At 37.7% G+C, this 24,015-nt stretch overlaps 2 protein-coding genes across 5 annotated transcripts in view; both read right to left on the bottom strand.

Moving 5' to 3' along the window:
* Window positions 1-316: 316 nt before the first annotated feature.
* On the bottom strand, window positions 317-16,109 carry Rpn9 (regulatory particle non-ATPase 9). Its single transcript, XM_071671907.1, has 8 exons — window positions 15,762-16,109; window positions 14,512-14,625; window positions 11,823-11,973; window positions 10,412-10,515; window positions 6,146-6,332; window positions 1,710-1,898; window positions 1,311-1,508; window positions 317-877 (listed from the first exon to the last, which is right to left on the bottom strand). Exons 1-8 carry the CDS (start codon window positions 15,860-15,862, stop codon window positions 779-781), a joined length of 1,143 nt encoding a protein of 380 aa, XP_071528008.1. The 5' UTR covers window positions 15,863-16,109; the 3' UTR covers window positions 317-778.
* Window positions 16,110-20,304: 4,195 nt separating this feature from the next.
* Window positions 20,305-24,015, bottom strand: part of LOC139754557 (uncharacterized) — a 182,140-nt gene continuing 178,429 nt past the window's right edge. For 3 of the 4 annotated variants that reach the window (XM_071671909.1, XM_071671910.1, XM_071671908.1), the window contains one exon: window positions 20,305-23,280. In XM_071671909.1, the coding sequence (XP_071528010.1) occupies window positions 22,453-23,280 (828 nt within the window). In that variant the 3' untranslated portion in view covers window positions 20,305-22,452. The remainder of the gene's footprint in view (window positions 23,281-24,015) is intronic. The other variant, XM_071671912.1, reaches the window with a different exon arrangement.

Raw genomic sequence — 24,015 nt, forward strand, 5'->3', positions numbered from 1 at the left:
GCTGGAGCAATGATTGGGCTCCAACTGCTTAGTTGAGGTAATGGCAATGGATGGGGATAACCAGTGTTTTCCCCACCAACAAAACAGAGGGTCAAAAAGTCCTAAAACCAATATTTCTTGAGAATGACCTAAGGAATCTCTCATTCTTGTGAAACAGACTGTAGAAGAGAAAAAATATTTCAGAATCAAATTTATTCTGAAATACTGTTTAATAAGAGAGAAATACTTTCTTTCCCTAAGAAAAACTGTGCTATTTCCTCCCTATTATATATTCTGTAATCTACAAATCAAAACATGGTAAAGGAAAGAGTGTGTGTCCATTTAAACTACTTATATTTTCATATAAAACCCTATATATAAGTAAGTTCAAACAACACACTCATACTGATAACAAAAGAAGTCATTCAAAGTCTGGAAAAAACAGCTTCCTCACAGTATTTCGTAATACAATTGTACTTTTTATGACATTTCAACTTACATACTGCTCAAATTAGTCCATTCAAATAAGTATAAAACTGACAAATAGTTTTATTTCTTGATCTTCCCATGGTACACATGTTTTCTACAAGATTAATTTTGTCAATCTAGAAATCAAAATGTATTACTTTTACTCTCAATGTTCTCTTCTATGTTCTAAACATTTTAATTTTGGCAATAGTTATTCAACAAAAAAATCAGGTGTAAAAATATTATATTATTCATATTTTGAGTCCTATTCCAGATTTTTCTTATACTTCATATACACAAAGGAACTACATATACAAATCAAATCAATAACTTATAATGTAAGAATGGTGCTGGCTTGGTCTTGCAAAAGATTCTGCATACTGCTGACATCCTTGCACCAGTCTGTTAGTCTTTCCATCATCGATGCAAGCTGGGGAAAAATATAAAAATTATACCATGATGTTACACATGTCATTATAAAATTAAAAGATAAAAAAAATGAGCTTATATGTCAGAATCAATCACTGCAAAATACCCATATCTTGAAATAGTAATTTTGTCATTTCCATTTTAAGCTGAACTGGCTACAGGTTCTGGCTATGTCTACTGCACATTAATAGCATTTCAAAAAATCATAATGAAAATGGCAAAATTTTTATGTCATCCTCAGGAGGTAAATGTGCTAGTGTTCCCTTTACTAATTCTGCTCTCATGCTAACTGCTTTCACCATGTAGTATCCTTAAGAGACTATATGCCATAAAATTTCCAAACTTTCAACTACTGCCTATCAATAAAATTGAAGTATCTAGCAAACTTTTTAAAACTAAAAATGATATCAACTGAGTTTTTTTTTTTTACAAACCTGTTTCTTGTCAAGAACCCGTGGCTGAACCCAGGTTATATTGACTTTGCTATCTACTTGGTCAATAGTACCTCGTACTAGGCCAAGTGACAATGCACGCATGACCATCACTTCAACCTGATTCTCTGGCAGGCCTGTTTCCCGAGCAATCTCTGCAAATGATAACTGGCGGTCCCAAGCCTTACGTTGGAATGTCATCTGTAATGAAATGGGGTTAATATGAGAAAAAAGAAAAAAAAAAAGAAGCAGCAGCACAGTGGAGATAGAATATGCCACAAAAGAACATGTATCTATGAAACAAAATACATTAAAAATAAGGACCATGCTATCTACTGTAACCACATGAATAAGACATCGACTTTACAACATCAAGAGTGCTGGCCTAATACATATGGTTACCTCCATTAGACAAAGCAGGCGGATCTTCTCTCTTAGTTGGTTTTCTTTGGCAAGAAGGTCAGGCTGAGTACTCCACTGTGGCTTCATAGCCTCAAACTTGCTTATGTTTCCCTGGTTAAAAGCCAGCAGCAAATCCATCAACCATTCTGATGATGATCCCTTTAGTGTCTCTAGAATTGGATGGGCAAGCTGAAATAAAAAAGTCATGAGTGCAATTTTTAGTAACAATAAATGTAGACATAAAGATAGAATAAATGTAAAATTAATTTTTTCATATTTTACAAAAGCAGAATAATGAAGCTTTGTTATACCTATTATCTATATAATTTCTTTTTCTGCAACCTACCCTGTTTTAATTTTCATACACATGGAAAAACTCCAGTACCTGGTTTTCTTTTAGTTAAAACCATACTGGAAAGAGTTAGATAGAAAATAATGAAGTACTCAGGTAAAGTATATAGGATGGGGTGACATTATCAAGAGGGCAAACTAGGGCATGTGAAACAATTAAGGCGAATCACTGAGTCATCTATGATTCTTAGCTGATGATGGCAGTCCCTTGGCTTTGGTACATTATAAATGATAGCTAGAGACTGAATGTGTGCAAATGAGGTCAATTTTGTTTTTTCTGGAATTAATTTGCTTAAACAGGAAAGGTACTTAGGTACATATAAAAAAAAAAAAAAAAATGAAACTAATTTGCTTAAACAGGAAAGGAAGCTTTGTATAAAAAAAAATTATAATTCTATCTATACTTGCTCACCTTTTCCCACCCAAGTGTGGCAGTGCCAATAACATATCACTGAGCCTTTGAGGTAAAATCCTTGCTAGTCTTTGTTCCCCCTTTCAGATAGTTGATATACTGAAAATAACATATTCTTGCATGCATGTCTGATGTTTCCCACGATAACATAGTAGCGCCAGGAACAGACAAAGAATGGCATCATTCACTCCCATCCACTCACTACTTGTCATGTATAATTCACTGAAACCAAAGCCTCCATCCATAACTAGGCCATAATGATGTTTTCTTGTTTTTTCTCAACTACTCTTATATACCCAGGTTAAGCCCACTGACAACATTTCACCCTCTGTGTACTACCTCAATCCAATTCACTCAATCCCATGCATGCTCTCACCTGCCTGCATCTTCAGGTTCTGAACACTCAAGGCCTCTTTCACTCCATCCTTCTACCTTCTCAGTTCCCCATTTTCCTTGTTCCCTCTATTTTTGACAGGTATAACTTCTTTTTCATTCCACATGGCCAAACCATTCCACATGTCCAAACCATTTCCTTACACCCTCTTACACCTCTCTTAACCTATCATTTCTCATTCAGTCAACCCCTCTCACACCAATATTATCCTAAAACATTTCCTTTTCACCACATCCACCTTCATCTGTACTTGTTCATTCAAGGCCCATGACTCACATCCTAGAGCTTACTGCAGTTTCCATGGTTCCATCCACTACCATGTCCAATCCCAGGAATCTAAAACACTTCACTTACACCACACATTCCAAACATTCAGTCTCTCTCCACTCTTAACCTATCATTTCTCATTCAGTCAACCCCTCTCACACCTCATATTATCCTAAAACATTTCCTTTTCACCACATCCACCTTCGTCTGTACTTGTTTATTCAAGGCCCATGACTCACATCCTAGAGCTTACTGCAGTTTCCATGGTTCCATCCACTACCATGTCCACTCCCAGGTATCTAAAACACTTCACTTACACCACACATTCCAAACATCCAGTCTCTCTCCACTGCTGAATATATGACATTCTTTATTTTCACATTAACTTTAAGCTTTCTCCTTTCACACACTCTCCCAAATTCAGAAACCTGATGCTGCAGTTTCTCACTTCAATCTGCCAACACAGATGTGTCATCAGCAAACAGCAACAGACTCATCTTCCAAGGCTCCCATACCAAAAGACTGCAAACATGCTCCTCTTTCCAGAACATTTGCATTGACCTCCCTTATCACTCAGTTCATAAATAGATTAAACAACCATGGTAACATTGCACATCCTTGCAGCAAACCAATCTTCACATGGAACCAGCAATCTTCCTCTTTTCTTCCTTGCATTCAAGTTTTACTCTCTTGATACTAACTCTTTACTAAATCTAAAGGCTTTCCTTCCATACCTTATCTTCATAACACCTTCCACAATGAATCTCTTTCAACCCAATTATATGATTTCTCTAAATCAATAATGACACATATAAATCCTTCTCTTTCTCTACATATTTCTCTCTCAAATTCTTCAAAGGAGACTCCTGATCCACATATCCATTACCACTCCCAAAGCCACGTTGTTCCTACCCAATCTGATGCTGTTTCGCATGGCATTCACCACCTCTTCTGGAAGAGGGCAACTCTAGAGCAGTGGTGCCTACCTAATGTTCCTACTAACTACCTAATGCTCCCTTGTTCTCCTTACAATATCCATCTCCTTCCAACATGTTCTCTTATATTAATGATCTATACATAATTCTAATTGGAGTTTATCATTTATGGAAACTCATTTGTCATGGCTACCCCTGTGAGGGAGTTCCAAGATGAAGCAGGCATCAGAGATATAGATAGATAGATAGATACAACGATAATCTACATATCATAACGGTGTTGTGTGTGTCTCTCTCCATGGAAAAGTTAACCATTGACCATATCCATAATAAAGAGATCAAGGGTCTGTAGAATCAAGGGTGAAGTGATGATGGTGTGGTAATAATGGCCTTAGCAGTGAGGAGTATCGAGAATAAAATTCATCCTATGTACATTCATGGCCAAATGCAAGGTGACCTTGAACGTGGCTTAGTGAAGATCAGCTCCATGACTCACATTTACTTTCCTCACTGCCCTGTTCATAAACAGACAATACAATTTTTCATACTAAACAAACAATGACCTCATTTGAATACATACACTCTCTGGTTCATATACAATGTACTGACACCAACTCCAAATTTCCAGATACACCCCACACACTATTCCATGGTTCACCTTGACTGCTTCACGTACCCTGCTTCAGCCCATCGACAGCATGTCAACCTTTCCATTATAGCAGATCAATCCAATTCATTCTATTCCATGTATGCCTCTCACCCTTCAGAATGTTTAAGCTTTAATACCCCAAAGCCTTCAATTCACTCTTCTATTTCCCTCAAAGTCTCCCTCTATCCCTTTGTCCATACACTTCTGACACATATGTATAATTAGTCAAGGACACCTTCACTTATCTCCACCTCCATATATCCAAAACATTTCAGCATTCTCAATCAAACATCTACCACACCCCTATGTTACAATGTCTTTCTTTATAAGATCAACCCAACTTAAAACAAATATCATCCTTGTGCACTTTATTTCCAACACATCTGTTCTCTTCCATTCTTTGGCATTCATACTAAAGACTCACAAACATACAACACAGTCTGGACAACTATAACTTTAAACATACCCATCTTTTCCCAAACGGACACTGACCTCTCCTTCCACAAGCTCCTTAATGTACCCAAGACCTTAACCTTCCCATCTTCTACCTTAAGACTCACTTTAGCACCATGGTTCCATCCACAGCCATATCCATTCCCAGATACCAAAAGTGCTCGACTCTCCTGGCTCTCCCCATTCCAATTTGCACTTAAACCATCCTGTCTCATCACCCAGCTGCATTCTATTGCCTTGTTTTGTTGACACTTACTCTAAACTTTCTATCTAAAAACATTCTTCCAATCTACTACCAGCTTCGACACAAGAACTGTGTTGCCTGCAAACACAAGTGATTCACCTCCAAAACTCCCGTACTCCTATCACACCTAAGAACCATCACCATCCCATCTGTAAACAGACTAAACCATGATGACATCACACATCCATGATAGAGATGCACCTATATTGAGAACCATTCATCTTTCCTCCTTCCTACACATACATATGCTTGTGAAAACTCCTTATTGCATTTAGTGATTTTCCATTAACCTTCCATGAAGCCTCTCAGTCAACCCTACCATACACTTTCTCCAGATCCATGAATGACACCTATAATTCACTTCCTTCTCGGTGTGTTTCTAACTTTCTCCAGACCCATGAATGCCACCTACAATTCACTCTTCTCTGTGTATTTCTAACGCAAAATCTTTACAGCAAAGACCTAGTTCACATATCTTTTACCTGTACTAAATCCATATTGTTCCTCCACCCCTGAGTCACTTGTTCTGTGCATGCCATGATCTTACCAATCCCTAATCTTTAAAAAACATCTTCCTGGGTATATTCAACAAACTAATATCCCAGAAAGTCTAGCAGCAAGTGCTCTTTTATACCTCACTAATTTCACTTATGTTCAGTTTTTATTTTTGTTATACTCCCTCATATCAACTGTATTTTTTCCTCAAGTGAAGTGACATTAATCAGTCTCACCAGTTCTCCAAAGTTGTAGATGCCTTCTCCAAGAAGAGCAGCAAGTCCAAGGTAAAATGACTGTTTGATCTTAGCTTCTGAATCCATCTCCTCCAACTCTGTGCAACCAAGGTATCGAAGGGCAGCTCTGTAGTAATCTGCATGAGCTCCACTACGACAATACAGTTCTGATGCTAGAAGATAAAATCTGTGATGTGCCAGAAAAAATAAAAAGTTTCATTAACTTATGTCTGAGTTTATCTGTGAATACCAAATAACCTTAATCTCAATGATATTGTACAATTGTATAAAAAATATGAGGGTTAGCTGGTATTTTGAATTTTGTAGGTATCATAATTTCACAATATGAAAGAAAATTACCTTCAGGAAAATATCACTTACTACAGTCATTACCATTTACAAAGTAGTGATCTACATGTAAGACTGTTAGCTTTGTTTCCATTAATATGAAGTGAATAAAGTGCAAACAGCTTCTCAGCTTACCCACATGTATCTATAATTTAACGACAAATGTGTCAAAAGTTCACACACATTTCAACAATACTACAGCATTTCCTTATCATTCATGCTGCACCTAATTCATCAAATGAAACACATATGCCTCTACTAGACATGATTAAAAAAAATTTCAATGGGCATCACCATTTGAGATATCTATATCTCGCTGGTTTAAAAAGCGAGATATACATAAGTATACTTATGTAAGTAGGAGAGATGGCCAGAGAGCGTTATTGGATTACGTGTTAATTGACAGGCATGCGAAAGAGAGACTTTTGGATGTCAATGTGCTGAGAGGTGCAACTGGAGGGATGTCTGATCATTATCTTGTGGAGGCTAAGGTGAAGATTAGTATGGGTTTTCAGAAAAGAAGAGTGAATGTTGGGGTGAAGAAGGTGGTGAGAGTAAGTGAGCTTGGGAAGGAGACCCGTGTGAGGAAGTATCAGGAGAGACTGTGTACAGAATGGAAAAAGGTGAGAACAATGGAAGTAAGGGGAGTGGGGGAGGAATGGGATGTATTTAGGGAATCAGTGATGGATTGCACAAAAGATGCTTGTGGCATGAGAAGAGTGGGAGGTGGGCTGTTTAGAAAGGGTAGTGAGTGGTGGGATGAAGAAGTAAGAGTATTAGTGAAAGAGAAGAGAGAGGCTTTTGGACGATCTTTGCAGGGAAAAAATGCAATTGAGTGGGAGAAGTATAAAAGAAAGAGACAGGAGGTCAAGAGAAAGGTGCAAGAGGTGAAAAAAAGGGCAAATGAGAGTTGGGGTGAGAGACTATCAGTAAATTTTAGGGAGAATAAAAAGATGTTCTGGAAGGAGGTAAATAGGGTGCGTAAGACAAGGGAGCAAATGGGAACTTCAGTGAAGGGCGTAAATGGGGAGGTGATAACAAGTAGTGGTGATGTGAGAAGGAGATGGAATGAGTATTTTGAAGGTTTGTTGAATGTGTCTGATGACAGAGTGGCAGATATAGGGTGTTTGGGTCGAGGTGGTGTGCAAAGTGAGAGGGTTAGGGAAAATGATTTGGTAAACAGAGAAGAGGTAGTAAAAGCTTTGCGGAAGATGAAAGCCGGCAAGGCAGCAGGTTTGGATGGTATTGCAGTGGAATTTATTAAAAAAGGGGGTGACTGTATTGTTGACTGGTTGGTAAGGTTATTTTATGTATGTATGACTCATGGTGAGGTGCCTGAGGATTGGCGGAATGCGTGCATAGTGCCATTGTACAAAGGCAAAGGGGATAAGAGTGAGTGCTCAAATTACAGAGGTATAAGTTTGTTGAGTATTCCTGGTAAATTATATGGGAGGGTATTGATTGAGAGGGTGAAGGCATGTACAGAGCATCAGATTGGGGAAGAGCACTGTGGTTTCAGAAGTGGTAGAGGATGTGTGGATCAGGTGTTTGCTTTGAAGAATGTATGTGAGAAATACTTAGAAAAGTAAATGGATTTGTATGTAGCATTTATGGATCTGGAGAAGGCATATGATAGAGTTGATAGAGATGCTCTGTGGAAGGTATTAAGAATATATGGTGTGGGAGGCAAGTTGTTAGAAGCAGTGAAAAGTTTTTATCGAGGATGTAAGGCATGTGTACGTGTAGGAAGAGAGGAAAGTGATTGGTTCTCAGTGAATGTAGGTTTGCGGCAGGGGTGTGTGATGTCTCCATGGTTGTTTAATTTGTTTATGGATGGGGTTGTTAGGGAGGTAAATGCAAGAGTCCTGGAAAGAGGGGCAAGTATGAAGTCTGTTGGGGATGAGAGAGCTTGGGAAGTGAGTCAGTTGTTGTTCGCTGATGATACAGCGCTGGTGGCTGATTCATGTGAGAAACTGCAGAAGCTGGTGACGGAGTTTGGTAAAGTGTGTGGAAGAAGAAAGTTAAGAGTAAATGTGAATAGGAGCAAGGTTATTAGGTACAGTAGGGTTGAGGGTCAAGCCAATTGGGAGGTGAGTTTGAATGGAGAAAAACTGGAGGAAGTGAAGTGTTTTAGATATCTGGGAGTGGATCTGGCAGCGGATGGAACCATGGAAGCGGAAGTGGATCATAGGGTGGGGGAGGGGGCGAAAATTTTGGGAGCCTTGAAAAATGTGTGGAAGTCCAGAACATTATCCCGGAAAGCAAAAATGGGTATGTTTGAAGGAATAGTGGTTCCAACAATGTTGTATGGTTGCGAGGCGTGGGCTATGGATAGAGTTGTGCGCAGGAGGATGGATGTGCTGGAAATGAGATGTTTGAGGACAATGTGTGGTGTGAGGTGGTTTGATCGAGTAAGTAACGTAAGGGTAAGAGAGATGTGTGGAAATAAAAAGAGCGTGGTTGAGAGAGCAGAAGAGGGTGTTTTGAAATGGTTTGGGCACATGGAGAGAATGAGTGAGGAAAGATTGACCAAGAGGATATATGTGTCTGAGGTGGAGGGAACGAGGAGAAGAGGGAGACCAAATTGGAGGTGGAAAGATGGAGTGAAAAGGATTTTGTGTGATCGGGGCCTGAACATGCAGGAGGGTGAAAGGAGGGCAAGGAATAGAGTGAATTGGAGCGATGTGGTATACAGGGGTTGACGTGCTGTCAGTGGATTGAATCAAGGCATGTGAAGCGTCCGGGGTAAACCATGGAAAGCTGTGTAGGTATGTATATTTGCGTGTGTGGACGTGTGTATGTACATGTGTATGGGGGGGGGGGGGTTGGGCCATTTCTTTCGTCTGTTTCCTTGCGCTACCTCGCAAACGCGGGAGACAGCGACGAGGTATAAAAAAAAAAAGAAAAAAAAAATATCACTATCATTCTATAACTCCAAGATACCCTTCTCTAGAGGTTCCTGCAGCTTTAGGGCTGTGCTACCATCAGTAACAAGGAAATGAAAGTCTCCTTTGATGTGACAGATTATTCAAGGAGACTGTGCTATAATAATACAACCTCAAGATATCTCTACACAAGTATCATAACTATTTCACATCAGGAAATTAATCTATTACATCTTTACATACAGTGCTCACTCATGCTAAACCCTACAGGGTCTCTGTTTATATCTATTCATCTCATTTACTTTTCATATGCATTTCCTATATCCCCTCAATGCAAAATTTCAAAAAGCATCAACAGTACACTCTTTAGCAGTGAACTTCATTCTTTCTCCAGATCCTCGTGTACTGTACAGTACTTCTCTTCACACGGACCAACTTTAGTATTTTCTGAAATTCTATTCTCTTTATTCTCTGGTCTTCAATCATCAACACTCTGGTAGATTCAGTTTGTCCTTTTATACTTTATTTTGCTTCAAACAGATTTGACAAAATTTCATTCTGTCATGCTGACCTCTTCCTACTGTCTATTCTAGGGATACTACTAACCCTATGACAGCCTCTACTACTCAATCATTATGTGTCCCCAAACCCCTCAGCTTTACTGTACACCATTTCATTAGTGTTCAACAGTTTCTTATCAAACTTGCATCAGTAGTTAAAAGTTTATAATCACTTGTGCCTAATTCAAAATCTTCAGCCTTAAGAATAAATATTTCACAACAAGAATATCCTCCTTCTAGATGTATATATATGTTTAAGCAAAGCCAAGTACCAGTTCATACCTACAAAACACAAAAAACACAAACACTACTTACTCTCTCACCAGAACTTTAAAACAAGATTATAGGCAAGGAAAAATGGCAGTGGGTCAATGGATGCAAGTAAACAGCAACCAAAATCACCATCTTCTAGAAGTTTAAAAAACAATTACAGTTGAGAGGGTTGCTTATTGATATCATAATCTAAAACTCACTTTCCATGAACTGGAGTCACTCCATCAATCTCATCTAGCATCTTCTCTGTTTCATCCAAAATTTTTTTTGTTCTTGCTTGGTCTTCCAATCTTGTCAAGGTAATCTGAAAAAAGGAAGAAAAACTGCTTTTTTATCTTATCTATCCATGTCTATATCTCTGATGCCTCATGGGGGTGGCATTGGCAAAAGAGTCTCCACAACTAATGAATTCCAGTGCGATGTGGTATACTGGGGTCAATGGACTGAACCAGGGCATGGGAAATGACTGGGGTAAACCAGGAAAGGTGTGTGGGGCCTGGATGTGGATAGGGAGCTGTGGCTTTGGCACACTACAATGAAAGCTAATGTATGGATGTGAACGGATGTGGCCTTCCTTTGTTTCCTAGCGCGATCTAGCTGAAGCGGGGGGTGGTGATCAGGTATGAGGAAGAAGGACAGAATGTATATGTTATCATTTTCTTTGCTTCGTGCTGTTTCCTGTGGAGCAGAGTGGTGTCAGGAATGGATGAAGGCAAGCAAGTATGATAATGTATGAGTGAGTGGAAGTGTATTTCTTTGTCTATTTCCTGTTGCTACCTCACTGTCACAGGAAACAGCAATCAAGTAGGAAAAAAGAAAAATATTTCTCAACTGATCATTCTCGTTTTTCAAATAATCTGATTGAGGAATGACTTAGAATGTGAACCCTACAGACTTAACTGCCTTCTTTGATGGCCAAGCTACAATGCCCTTATGTATGAGTTGTACACATTCTTTCTTTATTCTAGGTCTCTGTTGTCACCTTACATCATATCTAATAATCTAAATATCACTTCGTTTTCATACTTTAAGCTGATTAATCCTATGGTGTACATAATATCACAGATCAATAATTTATGAACAAGTGTATGTAAAAAAATTTAAAACCACAAGACAGCATGACTAAACTTTAAACACTGTGAACATTTCCTTGTAACTGGAAGTACATATTTTGACAAACTTGTCAAGTAGTGAAGATGTTAGTTTAGATTTACTATCTGGTGTACACGTTATAATATCATAAAGCAATCACTTGTGAACAAATACAAGACGAAAATGTACAGCAGGATAAAAAACAGTCACAAATTTAAACTTATTTGTAAACACCACATCTCAAAAAACTTGTAATGGTAATGTTGGTATATCATAAAGATTCAATATTTAGTTTGCATATGACAAAGATTCACTATTTAGCATATGTAACATCATTCATCAACCAAATGTACATAAAGACAAACTTAAGACTAAATATAGCCCAACAAATTTATGATTATCATAAACAATTAGCAAGCGACAGACTGAAGAGCCTCTCACTTCATAGGTACCAAGTGGGCTTGCCTCCACGATGTACAATAGTGTTACGAATTGTACAGATCATAAATCTATACTAACCTGTGCTATAAGAACATTACAGAGGACTTTAGCCTCCTGGTGGTCAACAACCTTAGGAGCAATCTTTTCAATAAAAGTGATAGCTTCATTAGGATCTGTGTGTTGAGTAATGACTTCACCTCCTATCTGAGCCAGGGATAATGGGTTGATCCTGTAAGAAAATTACGGTATGATATATCATGAAAACAACAATGAAGCAATGAAAGACAGGCTGTAACAGTTTTTATAATATACATTGTACAGTGCAATCCTTAAGATTTCAATAAGCAATCACTAACCAAATATTCCCTCTTGATAAATATGACCCTTCCAGCTCTGACACAAATATCCTCTTCATCAACATCTTTTACATTCCATCCTTCCATCTCCAATTTATTCTTCTTCACTTTGACCCTTCCACTTATTACAAATATATCCTCTTTGTTGACCTCTTCACACTCATTCTCTCCATGTGTCCAAGCCTTTTCAGCACAAACTCTTCATCTCTCTCAACCATACTCTTCTTATCACCACACCTCTCTCTTACCCTATCATTACTTACCTTCCTCACACTACATATTGTTTTCAAATATTCAATTTCCAACACATCTATCCTCTTCCCTACATTCACATCTATAGTCCATACCTTGCATCTATTCATCATAAATTTCAATTAAAGAATAAAAAATAGCTGGGGTCATTTTCAACAATGATGATGTCATCATCACTAATATAATATCACCATTCAAAATACCACTTACTGGTATAACCATACTTCTTCCAGCTCGCTGGCTCCATTTTATGATATCTAGGCCAAATGTGGGATGCGTGGCTGGAAAGAGATCCTTGGCTTGTCCAACTTAAACTAAAAAAACTCTATACTTCATCATTTCTTCAAGGCAAATTATGGAACTTCAGCAAAATAACATTTAGATGGTGGGAACTACATGGCTGGTTGGTTTTAGCAAGAAATGCCTCCAAACAAAATTACCAAAAACAATTTGGGAACCATCCAGCTAATTCTAAGCATATCATGGAGGAAAAGGTCCATCATGAAACAAATCACATATCCTCAGTTCACAAACTGGAGAAAAAACACCAAAAATATATCGAGGACCTTAAACTTATTATTCTATATAATGAAGGGATGTCATTCGCTAAAGGTGACTAAATATCAAGCTATCAGTTTACATATCTGTTACAGTGTTATGAGTTGCACAAAGAATAATGACATTCACATAATTCTTAAGGTTGGAACTCTTTTAACATCACTGCCTGTCTCATATTCACAAGCAGCATCAAAGATAAATGAAAAATGGCCTCATCTGCATAAAATCCACCTCCCCCAGCTGTCTTGTAATATGTACCAAAACCAACAGAGCCTACCATCCATAACTAGGCCTACCCTCAGACATTTCCAAGGTTTACTTTGACTTCTTCATAATCCCTACCTTTGCCTAATGACAGCACATTGCCCCCATTTTCCATATCAATCCTACTATTCTCTCCACAGCATGCTTCTCACCCTAATAAATGGAATTGACTCATAGATCCACATTAGTCTTTCTTTGTTTATCTTCTCCATATGCCCAAACTATTTCAGTATACCCTGCTTGACCCTCCAAATGAGAATGCACTCATTACAACAACTCTTAAAATCATTCACACATGATCAAATAATTTCAAACCATACATCTTCCTCAAGCACTTCATTTCCAACATGTTCACACTCATCCTTTCTGTAGTGTTCATGGGCCATGATTTTCATCAATAAACACTGATGGAATTAATATACCTTCAAACATATCCACCTTTGTGCTTACAAACACTGACCCCTCCTTCCTCATGCTCCTTGCTATACCTAGGACTGTAGCTCCGTCTTCCATCCCATGATTTCCTCTATGTCCTCCCATGAGGATTTGTTTTTGTGGAGGCAAAGTTAGGAAACAAATAATGAAGGGCACACAATCATCAAATGGATACACACTTCGAAGTATGCAATCAAGAAGTTCATTCATGATAAATTCTATGACATTTATGCATAATTTTAGCTAAACAAATGATTTACACAAAGCATTGCGACATGCAGTATGGGAAAACAGATATGCCTGAAAATCCTACCCATTTAAACATTTGCTCCTCTTTCAAATATCCACCATTTCCCTCCACTTTCAGTTTTCATTGATTCCTCTAACTTTCCATGCAGTAATATGACTCTAATATTCAAAGTAATTAGTTTCAAGTAAGACATCTGTCTTACTTGACTAAGACATTTGATCAATAATGAATGGTTGACTGGCATGCTACATCAAGAACACCTTCATAGTTACCTTCACATTTCTTCCTCTTTTAAGTTTAAAAGATTAAGAATCTTTCATCAACCTTGAACTGATTCTACAGTATACTTAGCCCCATGCATCCTGACACTCCCAAAAGTATCTCTACATATCTCAGAATACTAAAGTAACCCTACTCTTTAACTGCAAAAATTCTCACGGCTGTCTTGAGTAATGTGTTATCTACCGAGCTTGCAAGCTGACATAATTAATGACATATAGGTTGATGCATTCTGCATATCACTTAACTTCTAAATATGGGAAATAACTTTCTGAACTGAGAGGGACAGCATGTAATAATAAAGGCAAATCAGAAGATAATAAAAAAAATATAATTTCTATATACATAATTAGTACAAGGTAGAAATACTCACTTATTTTCCAGCTCTCCAATCAGGTTAGAGTACAGTTTAATAAGTTCGGTACCTTGCCGCATGGATGGTTCTTTCACCAACTTGTGCAGAGCTAGGGTCAACTGGTGCCATAACCTGGAAAAATAAGAATAAGAATTGCACTTTTTATCCATTTTCTATCTAGGCATCTACATATACACATACATATATTAATCCATACCACGTATATTCAAAACTAACAGAGCAAATTTTCACACTTATGACACTTGAGAATTTTTGGGCAAGGTTGTAGAACACCCAATGACCTCTTGTAGTTGTGAGATATGAAAAAAATAATGCAGTTGGAGGCAGAGAAACTTTGGAGTGTTGGGATAAAATTGTCATATCAGGCAATCTCACCTATCTGTTGGCTTGTTTCCAAATGTTAGGATTTCTTTGTTTAACCAAGAGCACTTGAAGGTATCTGCATGTGCTTCGATTACAAACTGGCCACAATTTCAAGTGGAGGTATGTTATCGGGCATTTCTAGACTCTGCAGCCAAGTTTCCTTGTATTACAGTTTCATTCAGATTGTGTATCAACAACAACAAAAAATAAAGATTTACAGAAACTGAACTAGAGCTAGGTGAATGTTTTTCGTGGTTTGCAGAGCGCTCACTTTTATACTATCCTGAAGCAGTACATAAAGACATCAGAAAATGACCAGGACATTATAGGTATCCTTTTGTGAGTTTACTTTCTGCTGGATTTAATCGAAAGTGTTTCCATTGCATTACTTATATTCCCAAATGTATTTTAGAGTGTCTTTGTCCCACTATCTACTTCTCCATCAAAGCCCTGCTAAAGATACGAAAAAACAAAATCAATACAATTAAATACAGCTAAAAATGCCACACCCCATGTACACTACACATGGTAAGGATTCCACAGGTACCAAAATTGTTGATTTCAATTTCTATTTTCCCCGAGTGTCTATCTTTAAAAATTTTACCAAACAATTACCCTGGAACACAAGAGCATCCCTAAAATGCAGACCTGAAACCCGAGGTGATGGTTTTTTTTGTTACCTAAAAGAGGATCTAATTAAGGTATCCATGGCATAAATTTTACCCTATAAATTGATTTACTAGCATATACATGTGTTGCTTCTTTTAAAAAATTAGTACTGTGACTTATAATAAAGAATCTTCAGTAAGTACACATCAGCTGGTGGGTACTAGCTCCATGAAACTGATGCCTCAATTAGAAACTACTATTAAATCTTCACTCACTTTTTATTGTAGAGCTCCTCCAGTTCCCCAAACTTCTTTGAAAGTTCAGCTGGGGAGGAATTCTTTTTCTGGGTAAGATAGGTTTCAACTTTGGTGCTCATCTTAGCGTTTAAACAACCTGCACAAGTCACTTGCGATGATTCGTCTGTTTTGGGTTTGTTGTGTTCTCCCACTTCTGTATGACCAACACAGTTTGGCTAAGTTCACCGTGGTATCTAAAATTCCAATTTCATTATATAAAAGAACATTAACATTTCATATATATATCATATATAAATCTATATTGAAAATTTGTTTTCACATGACAAAGAATAAGCCACAACTCATAAGAACTGAAAGATGGAAGCCGAGGCATCGCAACTGTAAAGCTCTCTTTCTGTATACATAAAATAGAAAAAAATTAAGCATATGTATAATAAGTCTTATATTTCACGAATTCTGAAAAATGAAAAAGAATATATATTGAATATATATTAGTGATGAAATATACGTATGTAAAATGTGTCAGATGAGGAAAAAACCGGTGTTACGAGAAAGGGTATATAGTAAGATGAGAAATTTTGGTAAATTCACATTATGGGTATTATAACATTGTGAGCCACGTTAGTAGCTTGATGATGATGGAACACAACCTTACTTGAATCGTAACCATAAGAAATGATACCTAATTGTTGAAACTCGAGTAATCATGGGTACCTATAAAACCTGATGCTGGGGTTAGGATGGAACCATGGAAGCGGAAGTGGATCATAGGGTGGGGGAGGGGGCGAAAATTTTGGGAGCCTTGAAAAATGTGTGGAAGTCGAGAACATTATCCCGGAAAGCAAAAATGGGTATGTTTGAAGGAATAGTGGTTCCAACAATGTTGTATGGTTGCGAGGCGTGGGCTATGGATAGAGTTGTGCGCAGGAGGATGGATGTGCTGGAAATGAGATGTTTGAGGACAATGTGTGGTGTGAGGTGGTTTGATCGAGTAAGTAACGTAAGGGTAAGAGAGATGTGTGGAAATAAAAAGAGCGTGGTTGAGAGAGCAGAAGAGGGTGTTTTGAAATGGTTTGGGCACATGGAGAGAATGAGTGAGGAAAGATTGACCAAGAGGATATATGTGTCGGAGGTGGAGGGAACAAGGAGAAGAGGGAGACCAAATTGGAGGTGGAAAGATGGAGTGAAAAGGATTTTGTGTGATCGGGGCCTGAACATGCTGGAGGGTGAAAGGAGGGCAAGAAATAGAGCGAATTGGAGTGATGTGGTGTACAGGGGTTGACGTGCTGTCAGTGGATTGAATCGGGGCGTGTGAAGCGTCCGGGGTAAACCATGGAAAGCTGTGTAGGTATGTATATTTGCGTGTGTGGACGTGTGTATGTACATGTGTATGGGGGGGGGGTTGGGCCATTTCTTTCGTCTGTTTCCTTGCGCTACCTCGCAAACGCGGGAGACAGCGACAAAGTATAAAAAAAAAAAAAAAAAATATATATATATATATATATATATATATATATATATTTTTTTTTTATTTCTTTTTTTTTTTGCTTTGTCGCTGTCTCCCGCGTTAGCGAGGCAGCGCAAGGAAACAGATGAAACAATGGCCCAACCCACCCACATACACGTCCACACATATACATATCTTTACATTTCAATGTATACATATATATACATACATAGAATATACATATATACACATGTACATAATTCATACTTGTTGTCTGGATATATGTTTCCTTGCGCTACCTGGCTAACGCAGGAGACAGCGACAAAGTATAATATACATACATATATACACACACACACACACACATTATTCCTGGGGATAGGGGATTAAGAATACTTCCCACGTATTCCCTGCGTGTCGTAGAAGGCGACTAAAAGGGGAGGGAGCGGGGGGCTGGAAATCCTCCCCTCTCGTTTTTTTTTTGTAATTTTCCAAAAGAAGGAACAGAGGGGGCCAGGTGAGGATATTCCAAAAAAGGCCCAGTCCTCTGTTCTTAACGCTACCTCGCTAACGCGGGAAATGGCGAATAGTTTGAAAAAAAAAATATACACACACACACACACATATATATATATATATATATATATATATATATATATATATATATATATATATATATATTTATTTATTTATCTATTCTGCTTTGTCGCTGTCTCCCGTGTTAGCAAGATAGCACAAGGAAACAGACGAAAGAATGGCCCAACCCACCCACATACACATGTATATACATACGTCCACACACGCAAATATACATACCTATACATCTCAATGTACACATATATATACACACACAGACATATACACATATACACATGTACATAATTCATAGTCTGCCTTTATTTATTCCCATCGCCACCTCGCCACACATGGAATAACAACCCCCTCCCCCCCTCATGTGTGCGAGGTAGCGCTAGGAAAAGACAACAAAGGCCCCATTCGTTCACACTCAATCTCTAGCTGTCATGTAATAATGCACCGAAACCACAGCTCCCTTTCCACATCCAGGCCCCACAGAACTCTCCATGGTTTACCCCAGATGCTTCACATGCCCTAGTTCAATCCATTGACAGCACGTCGACCACGGTATAGCACATCGTTCCAATTCACTCTATTCCTTGCACGCCTTTCACCCTCCTGCATGTTCAGGCCCCAATCACTCAAAATCTTTTTCACTCCATATTTCCACCTCCAATTTGGTCTCCCACTTCTCGTTCCCTCCACCTCTGACACATGTATCCTCTTGGTCAATCTTTCCTCACTCATTTTCTCCATGTGCCCAAACCATTTCAAAACACCCTCTTCTGCTCTCTCAACCACACTCCTTTTATTTCCACACATCTCTCTTACCCTTACATTACTTACTCGATCAAACCACCTCACACCACATATTGTCCTCAAACATCTCATTTCCAGCACATCCACCCTCCTGCGCACAGCTCTATCCATAGCCCACGCCTCACAACCATACAACATTGTTGGAAGCACTAGTCCTTCAAACATACCCATTTTTTGCTTTCCGAGATAATGTTCTCGACTTCTACACATTTTTCAAGGCTCCCAGAATTTTTGCCCCCTCCCCCACCCTATGATTCACTTCCACTTCCTTAGTTCCATCCGCTGCCGGATCCACTCCCAGATATCTAAAACACTTTACTTCCTCCAGTTTTTCTCCATTTAAACTTACCTCCCGATGGACTTGACCCTCAACCCTACTGTACCTAATAACCTTGCTCTTATTCACATTTACTCTTAACTTTCTTCTTTCACACACTTTACCAAACTCAGTCACCAGCTTCTGCAGTTTCTCACATGAATCAGCCACAAGCACTGTATCATCAGCGAACAACAACTGACTCACTTCCCAAGCTCTCTCATCCACAACAGACTGCATACTTGCCCCTCTTTCCAAAACTCTTGTATTCACCTCCCTAACAACCCCATCCATAAACAAATTAAACAACCATGGAGACATCACACACCCCTGCCGCAAGCCTATATATATATATATATTGCGTTAATGGAATGGCCTTGATTGGGGCATCAGCTGCCCGTGCTGTCTCAGCTAGAATAAAAAAAAGAAATTAAAAGAATTATATTTGTTATTACGTCTCCCAAGAACTAGTTCTAATGAATCTACTTTCTTTTAAAATGCTAAGTAATGGACGGGCCTGAAGTGCTAGACTTCAAGGATTTGCTTGTGACAAAATCAAATTTCTAGTGAATCTGCTTAAAAGTTCAAAATATTCCGAAATATCCATCTCAGAAGAATATGATAATTAAAATGTAAATAAGGTATAGTGCACACTCAGGTAATATTATTTTACATTACAACCTAAGATAAGTATTCTGGTATTTGAGGATGTAAATGATATTGATTCTTCTCACTGCTGAATGTCCCATTTCTGTCCAAGAAAATCTGGCCACCTTACCCTTTCATCTTCATATTTTTTTGCCATATTTTCATCTTTTATTTACAAACTTTTGACCTGTATGAAAGTAAAAAAAAAAAAAAAAAAAGTTAATACCTTTAACATGAAATTGGGTTCCAGTGTACAAAGAGATGTTGAGTCATCTCCATTGAATACTCCATTTGAAATGCTGTGATACATTAGGTTGAATCACTTATGAAGGAAATAAAAAAGGCTTTACTCACTACCTTAAAGTCATCCTTCAGCAAATTATAGATTTGAAATCCCTGTATATCATTGGAAGAAGTTATGACTGCTGTCACAATTAACTTCTGAAACTCCTAAGTATTCTTACATTAATGATCATATTTCTCTTTATCCCTTATGCCGTCAATTTATACAACCCCTTACATCTGCCTTCCAATGAACACAATAGCCATCCCTCTCTACACAAGCCTCTGCATCTACCACACTTTACTGTTCCCATGTTCTTGCACCCTTTCCTTTCTAATGACACCCCCTCAGGTCCTACACTGCAGTGCACTCACGCTTATATCTACCAATGAAATCATCTGTCCACAGCAATTATGTCAGTATTCCTCTTGGGTATTTCCATTCAGGATTGTGCAATAAAACAATTATTCCATAAGTGGAATGATGAAATATATATATTTCTTAAACTGAATATGAAAAGCATCATACACTGCACAAATGAAATGTATCAAGAAAGCAGATCACATCACACATCCTATGTTGTAGCTTTATCTCTTGGAGAGAGCTACCACTCAATGTTAAAAGATGAAAAGATTTTGGAATTCTGTGAAATACAATAATGTATCAAATAGGAAAAGTCTAAGTGATGGAAAGTGAACTTACAGTGGTAAACTCTCTTATCTAGAAATAATTCTGCAGCTGGCTTTTGAGATGATTCTTGTTAACTATCCCAAAATAGTACATATAAATCAACTAATACACCATGTTCCCACATGTAAAGCGCTATCTTGAACTCCATTACCCAGACTTTGCTTCTAACTCTCACTCTAATTGGAGAACATCAGAGGTTACTTAATCTGAGGTAATTCATTTTCCTAACTACCTATCACAGAATATCATTGTATTTTAGGACTAATGCATAACATATCACAATGAGTATGCATATATTGCATTACAAGATAGTTCACTGCTGCAATAAGAAGGCATAACGCACTATTTTCCAAGTTGTATTCTTATTCTAACTTCTTTTGGCAGAGACACATGCTGATATCTGGCTGCTATTGCCAATCTCTTCACTGCATTAGCTGAGATAAATTTGGAATTATCCTAAATTTCTTTACCATCATATATAATGCATTTTTTCATATTTCTTATATTACTTTAAATTTTTGAAAATCTAATCCAGTGAGTATTGAATGTCATGAATCTTATTAAATATTCACTAGAATTCAGCATTACAACTGCAAATGTACTAAAACTAAGCATTCTCTTTCCTACTTTTGGTTCTAGTGAAGTATATGTCTGGAATGAAAACTACCTGAGCAGAGAGGAACAAAGTATCCATATCAAGCATGACTTGAACTCTGGGTGGAGTCACTTCCTGCACCCTACAAGGCTTGGTCTTGGGAACATTGTTACTCCTAATGTATGTATGTGGCTTGCTAAAGGGACTTGGATCACCCCTGAGGAAGTCTGTGGATATTAAAGTCATGAGAGAACATGAAGTCTCCATGATTGTGATCACTTGCAAAGATACTTAAAGAGACTCCAACACTGGACTGATGAAGTTTAATCTAACCAAATGGAAAGTGAGACAGAGTGAAAGGAGGGCTAATCATGACTGCCATCTGGCAAGACACAAAATATGTCTGTGTGAAAGTGATTTGACACTGTGTTCAGATTATCACTGAAACAGTGTACTTGGAGAATCATTACATAAGGATATTGCATTTATGGATGAGGAAATGTTCAGCAAAGTATTTACATGATATATGTCCCAAATCACATCATGCATCACCAGCATGGTCACCTTACAAATGAAAAGATAGTGATCAAAAGGAGAAGGTACAGCAGAGGGCAATAAAGACCACAGCTGAAATACAGCTGGAGGATTGCAATCATGTATTTACTCATGTTAGAGGGAAGGAAGAGGAGAAGGTATGATTACACTTTCTAAAATCATGAATCAAACTGACAAGTGATAATGTAAAATTTTTGAAATTGAAAAACTGACTAATGACACAGAAAGAAACTTAGAAACAAGTAAAAAAACTGGTAAAGACGTACTACCAGAGTAATATAATTGTGGATGAATGGAACAAGCTCAGTGAAAGAACAGTGAAAGCAGATAATACAAGAAATACAACAAACCACTGTGGTATGGGATTTTAAATGATGAGGCCCTATGAGTGTACAACTCCCTCCTCATCTTTCAACAGATAGACAGAAGGTGACTGATGTAACAGGTGAAGATTCTGAATGAGTTACCTAACTCTGAATGGGAAAATGGAGTAAATATCACAGAATGAGGATGAATACATATAAAAAAAATATATATGACATCCCTGCACACCATTTAAATCCTAAATCACCATGCTACAAATGATTTTCATATTGCTAGATATGATAATCAAAAGTCTGATTCTTTTAATTTACAATAGTTATCTGGTAAGAACAAGTTATAGTGTCCAGGTCAAACAGCTGATAACACCAAAATCATGAAAGTACCTTAAATTTAAAATCTGTTTGTACATAATTCATGCAAAATTCTTACAATATTTCCATGATAACTGGATTATTTCTAGCTTGTTTGTAATTTAAACTTGATTGCTGCTTTTAGTTCATTATCACATCTTGAGAATGTATTTTTTGATACCTTTGCTAATATCTTTGAAGATATTTTTGACAGAAGAGAAAATATTTTTTGGTTTAGTTTTGCCAAATACTCTAAATCTGGTGATTCAGACTTTTCCATTCTTGAAAGTGTGTTTCTGCAGAGAAATGAACCTTCATCTGAGTTACCCTTGCAATCATAAATATTACTAAGAAAAATATGACACTGTAAAAGAAGGTCAAACTGATTTATAACTGCTATTTCTTTGTTAATTTCCCTTCCTTTCTGCTTATCACAAGGCTTTTTGAAATTCAAAAGAAGAATCATGACACAAGCTAGTGGAACTGATTTTAGTGCTAAATGTTTTTCTTCTGAACTTGGAAAAATCTTGCTGATAATTTTTGATGTATCTGATACAGCTAATACTTTATGCAGTTCTTCTTGGCACAACAAAATCGTTCTTCTATCTTGTTTTCTTACACCTGGTAACAATTCTTGATCACTAGGAAAGAGAGGAGCAGATCCCCTCATTTGTTGCAGACCTATGTATGCCAAAAGCCACTTAAGGTACATTGGCTCATCAATGACAGATACCATATCTCTCAGTTCTTCCTCACTTACTGACTGTTGGAGGCACAAAGCTAATAATCTGATCCCAGTTTCCTCTGGAGTGAGAGACGAGATACTTCTCTTGTTTGGAGTATTCAATGTGTTCCACAGATTCTCTAAACAGCTGTGGTTACTGATGACTGCACTGTAATTCCTGAAGAAGCTGCTGAGTACCTCCCAATGGAACTGAAAAACAAGTTAAGATTTGGTAATGCTTTTTTCTTAATCTACAATAACATCAATAAACTTAGAGCTATTAGCCTCCATCCAGGACAGGTTAGACTTCTTTGGCAAATCCTCCATGAACTCCTTTGGGAACAAATTAATCCCAGAAGTTATGACAGGGATATATTTCTATTGCTTAAAATAAGAAAAGAAAACTATCTATCTAATAACCTAAGCCTAGTCATATGACATCTTCTGTTACATCTAAAATTTTTAGATTTTCAAGAATACTGATACTGTACACATCAATATGGGACTGTTAGACATTTAAAAAACTTCTTTCATCTACAAGACAAAAGAAAAAAAGTAGTAAGGTCTGTGAGCAAAAAGTGCCCATAACTGCTTTCTGACAACCAAACAGTAGACACCAGCAACAACAGCAAATGTGAGTGAGACTGGCAGAACTATGAGAATTTGAAAGAAAACTGTCAAACCTGACAGTTTGAAGATGAACAATGTCCATGGCCAGCCCAATCCTAATGGGGTTATATTTATTTTTATGTGGCTGGGAAACCTAGTCGTGATACAGATAAAGTTTTCACAACACCACTATTTGACCTTGACTGTGCATCTCATAACAGTAAACTTGCATCTATCAAGCAGTAATTTGGGAAGTGTCGATACTACTTCATCCATCATAGAACTGCTTCCAGATTAACACTATCATCTCAGCTTTGAATAAGTACAAACCAAATC

The sequence above is a fragment of the Panulirus ornatus genome, chromosome 17, assembly GCF_036320965.1.
Source record: "Panulirus ornatus isolate Po-2019 chromosome 17, ASM3632096v1, whole genome shotgun sequence".
NCBI classification, from domain to species: domain Eukaryota; kingdom Metazoa; phylum Arthropoda; class Malacostraca; order Decapoda; family Palinuridae; genus Panulirus; species Panulirus ornatus.

What these genes read in the sequence shown, in the direction of transcription:
- Rpn9 (XM_071671907.1), bottom strand. Translation starts at nt 15,862, where the DNA reads ATGAGCACCAAAGTTGAAACCTATCTTACCCAGAAAAAGAATTCCTCC. An exon ending in GTGACTCCAGTTCATGGAAA is followed by an intron (nt 6,333 to 10,411) that starts GTGAGTTTTAGA and finishes GGCACATCACAG; the next exon opens with ATTTTATCTTCTAGCATCAG. An exon ending in GCCTGCTTTGTCTAATGGAG is followed by an intron (nt 1,509 to 1,709) that starts GTAACCATATGT and finishes ATTTCATTACAG; the next exon opens with ATGACATTCCAACGTAAGGC.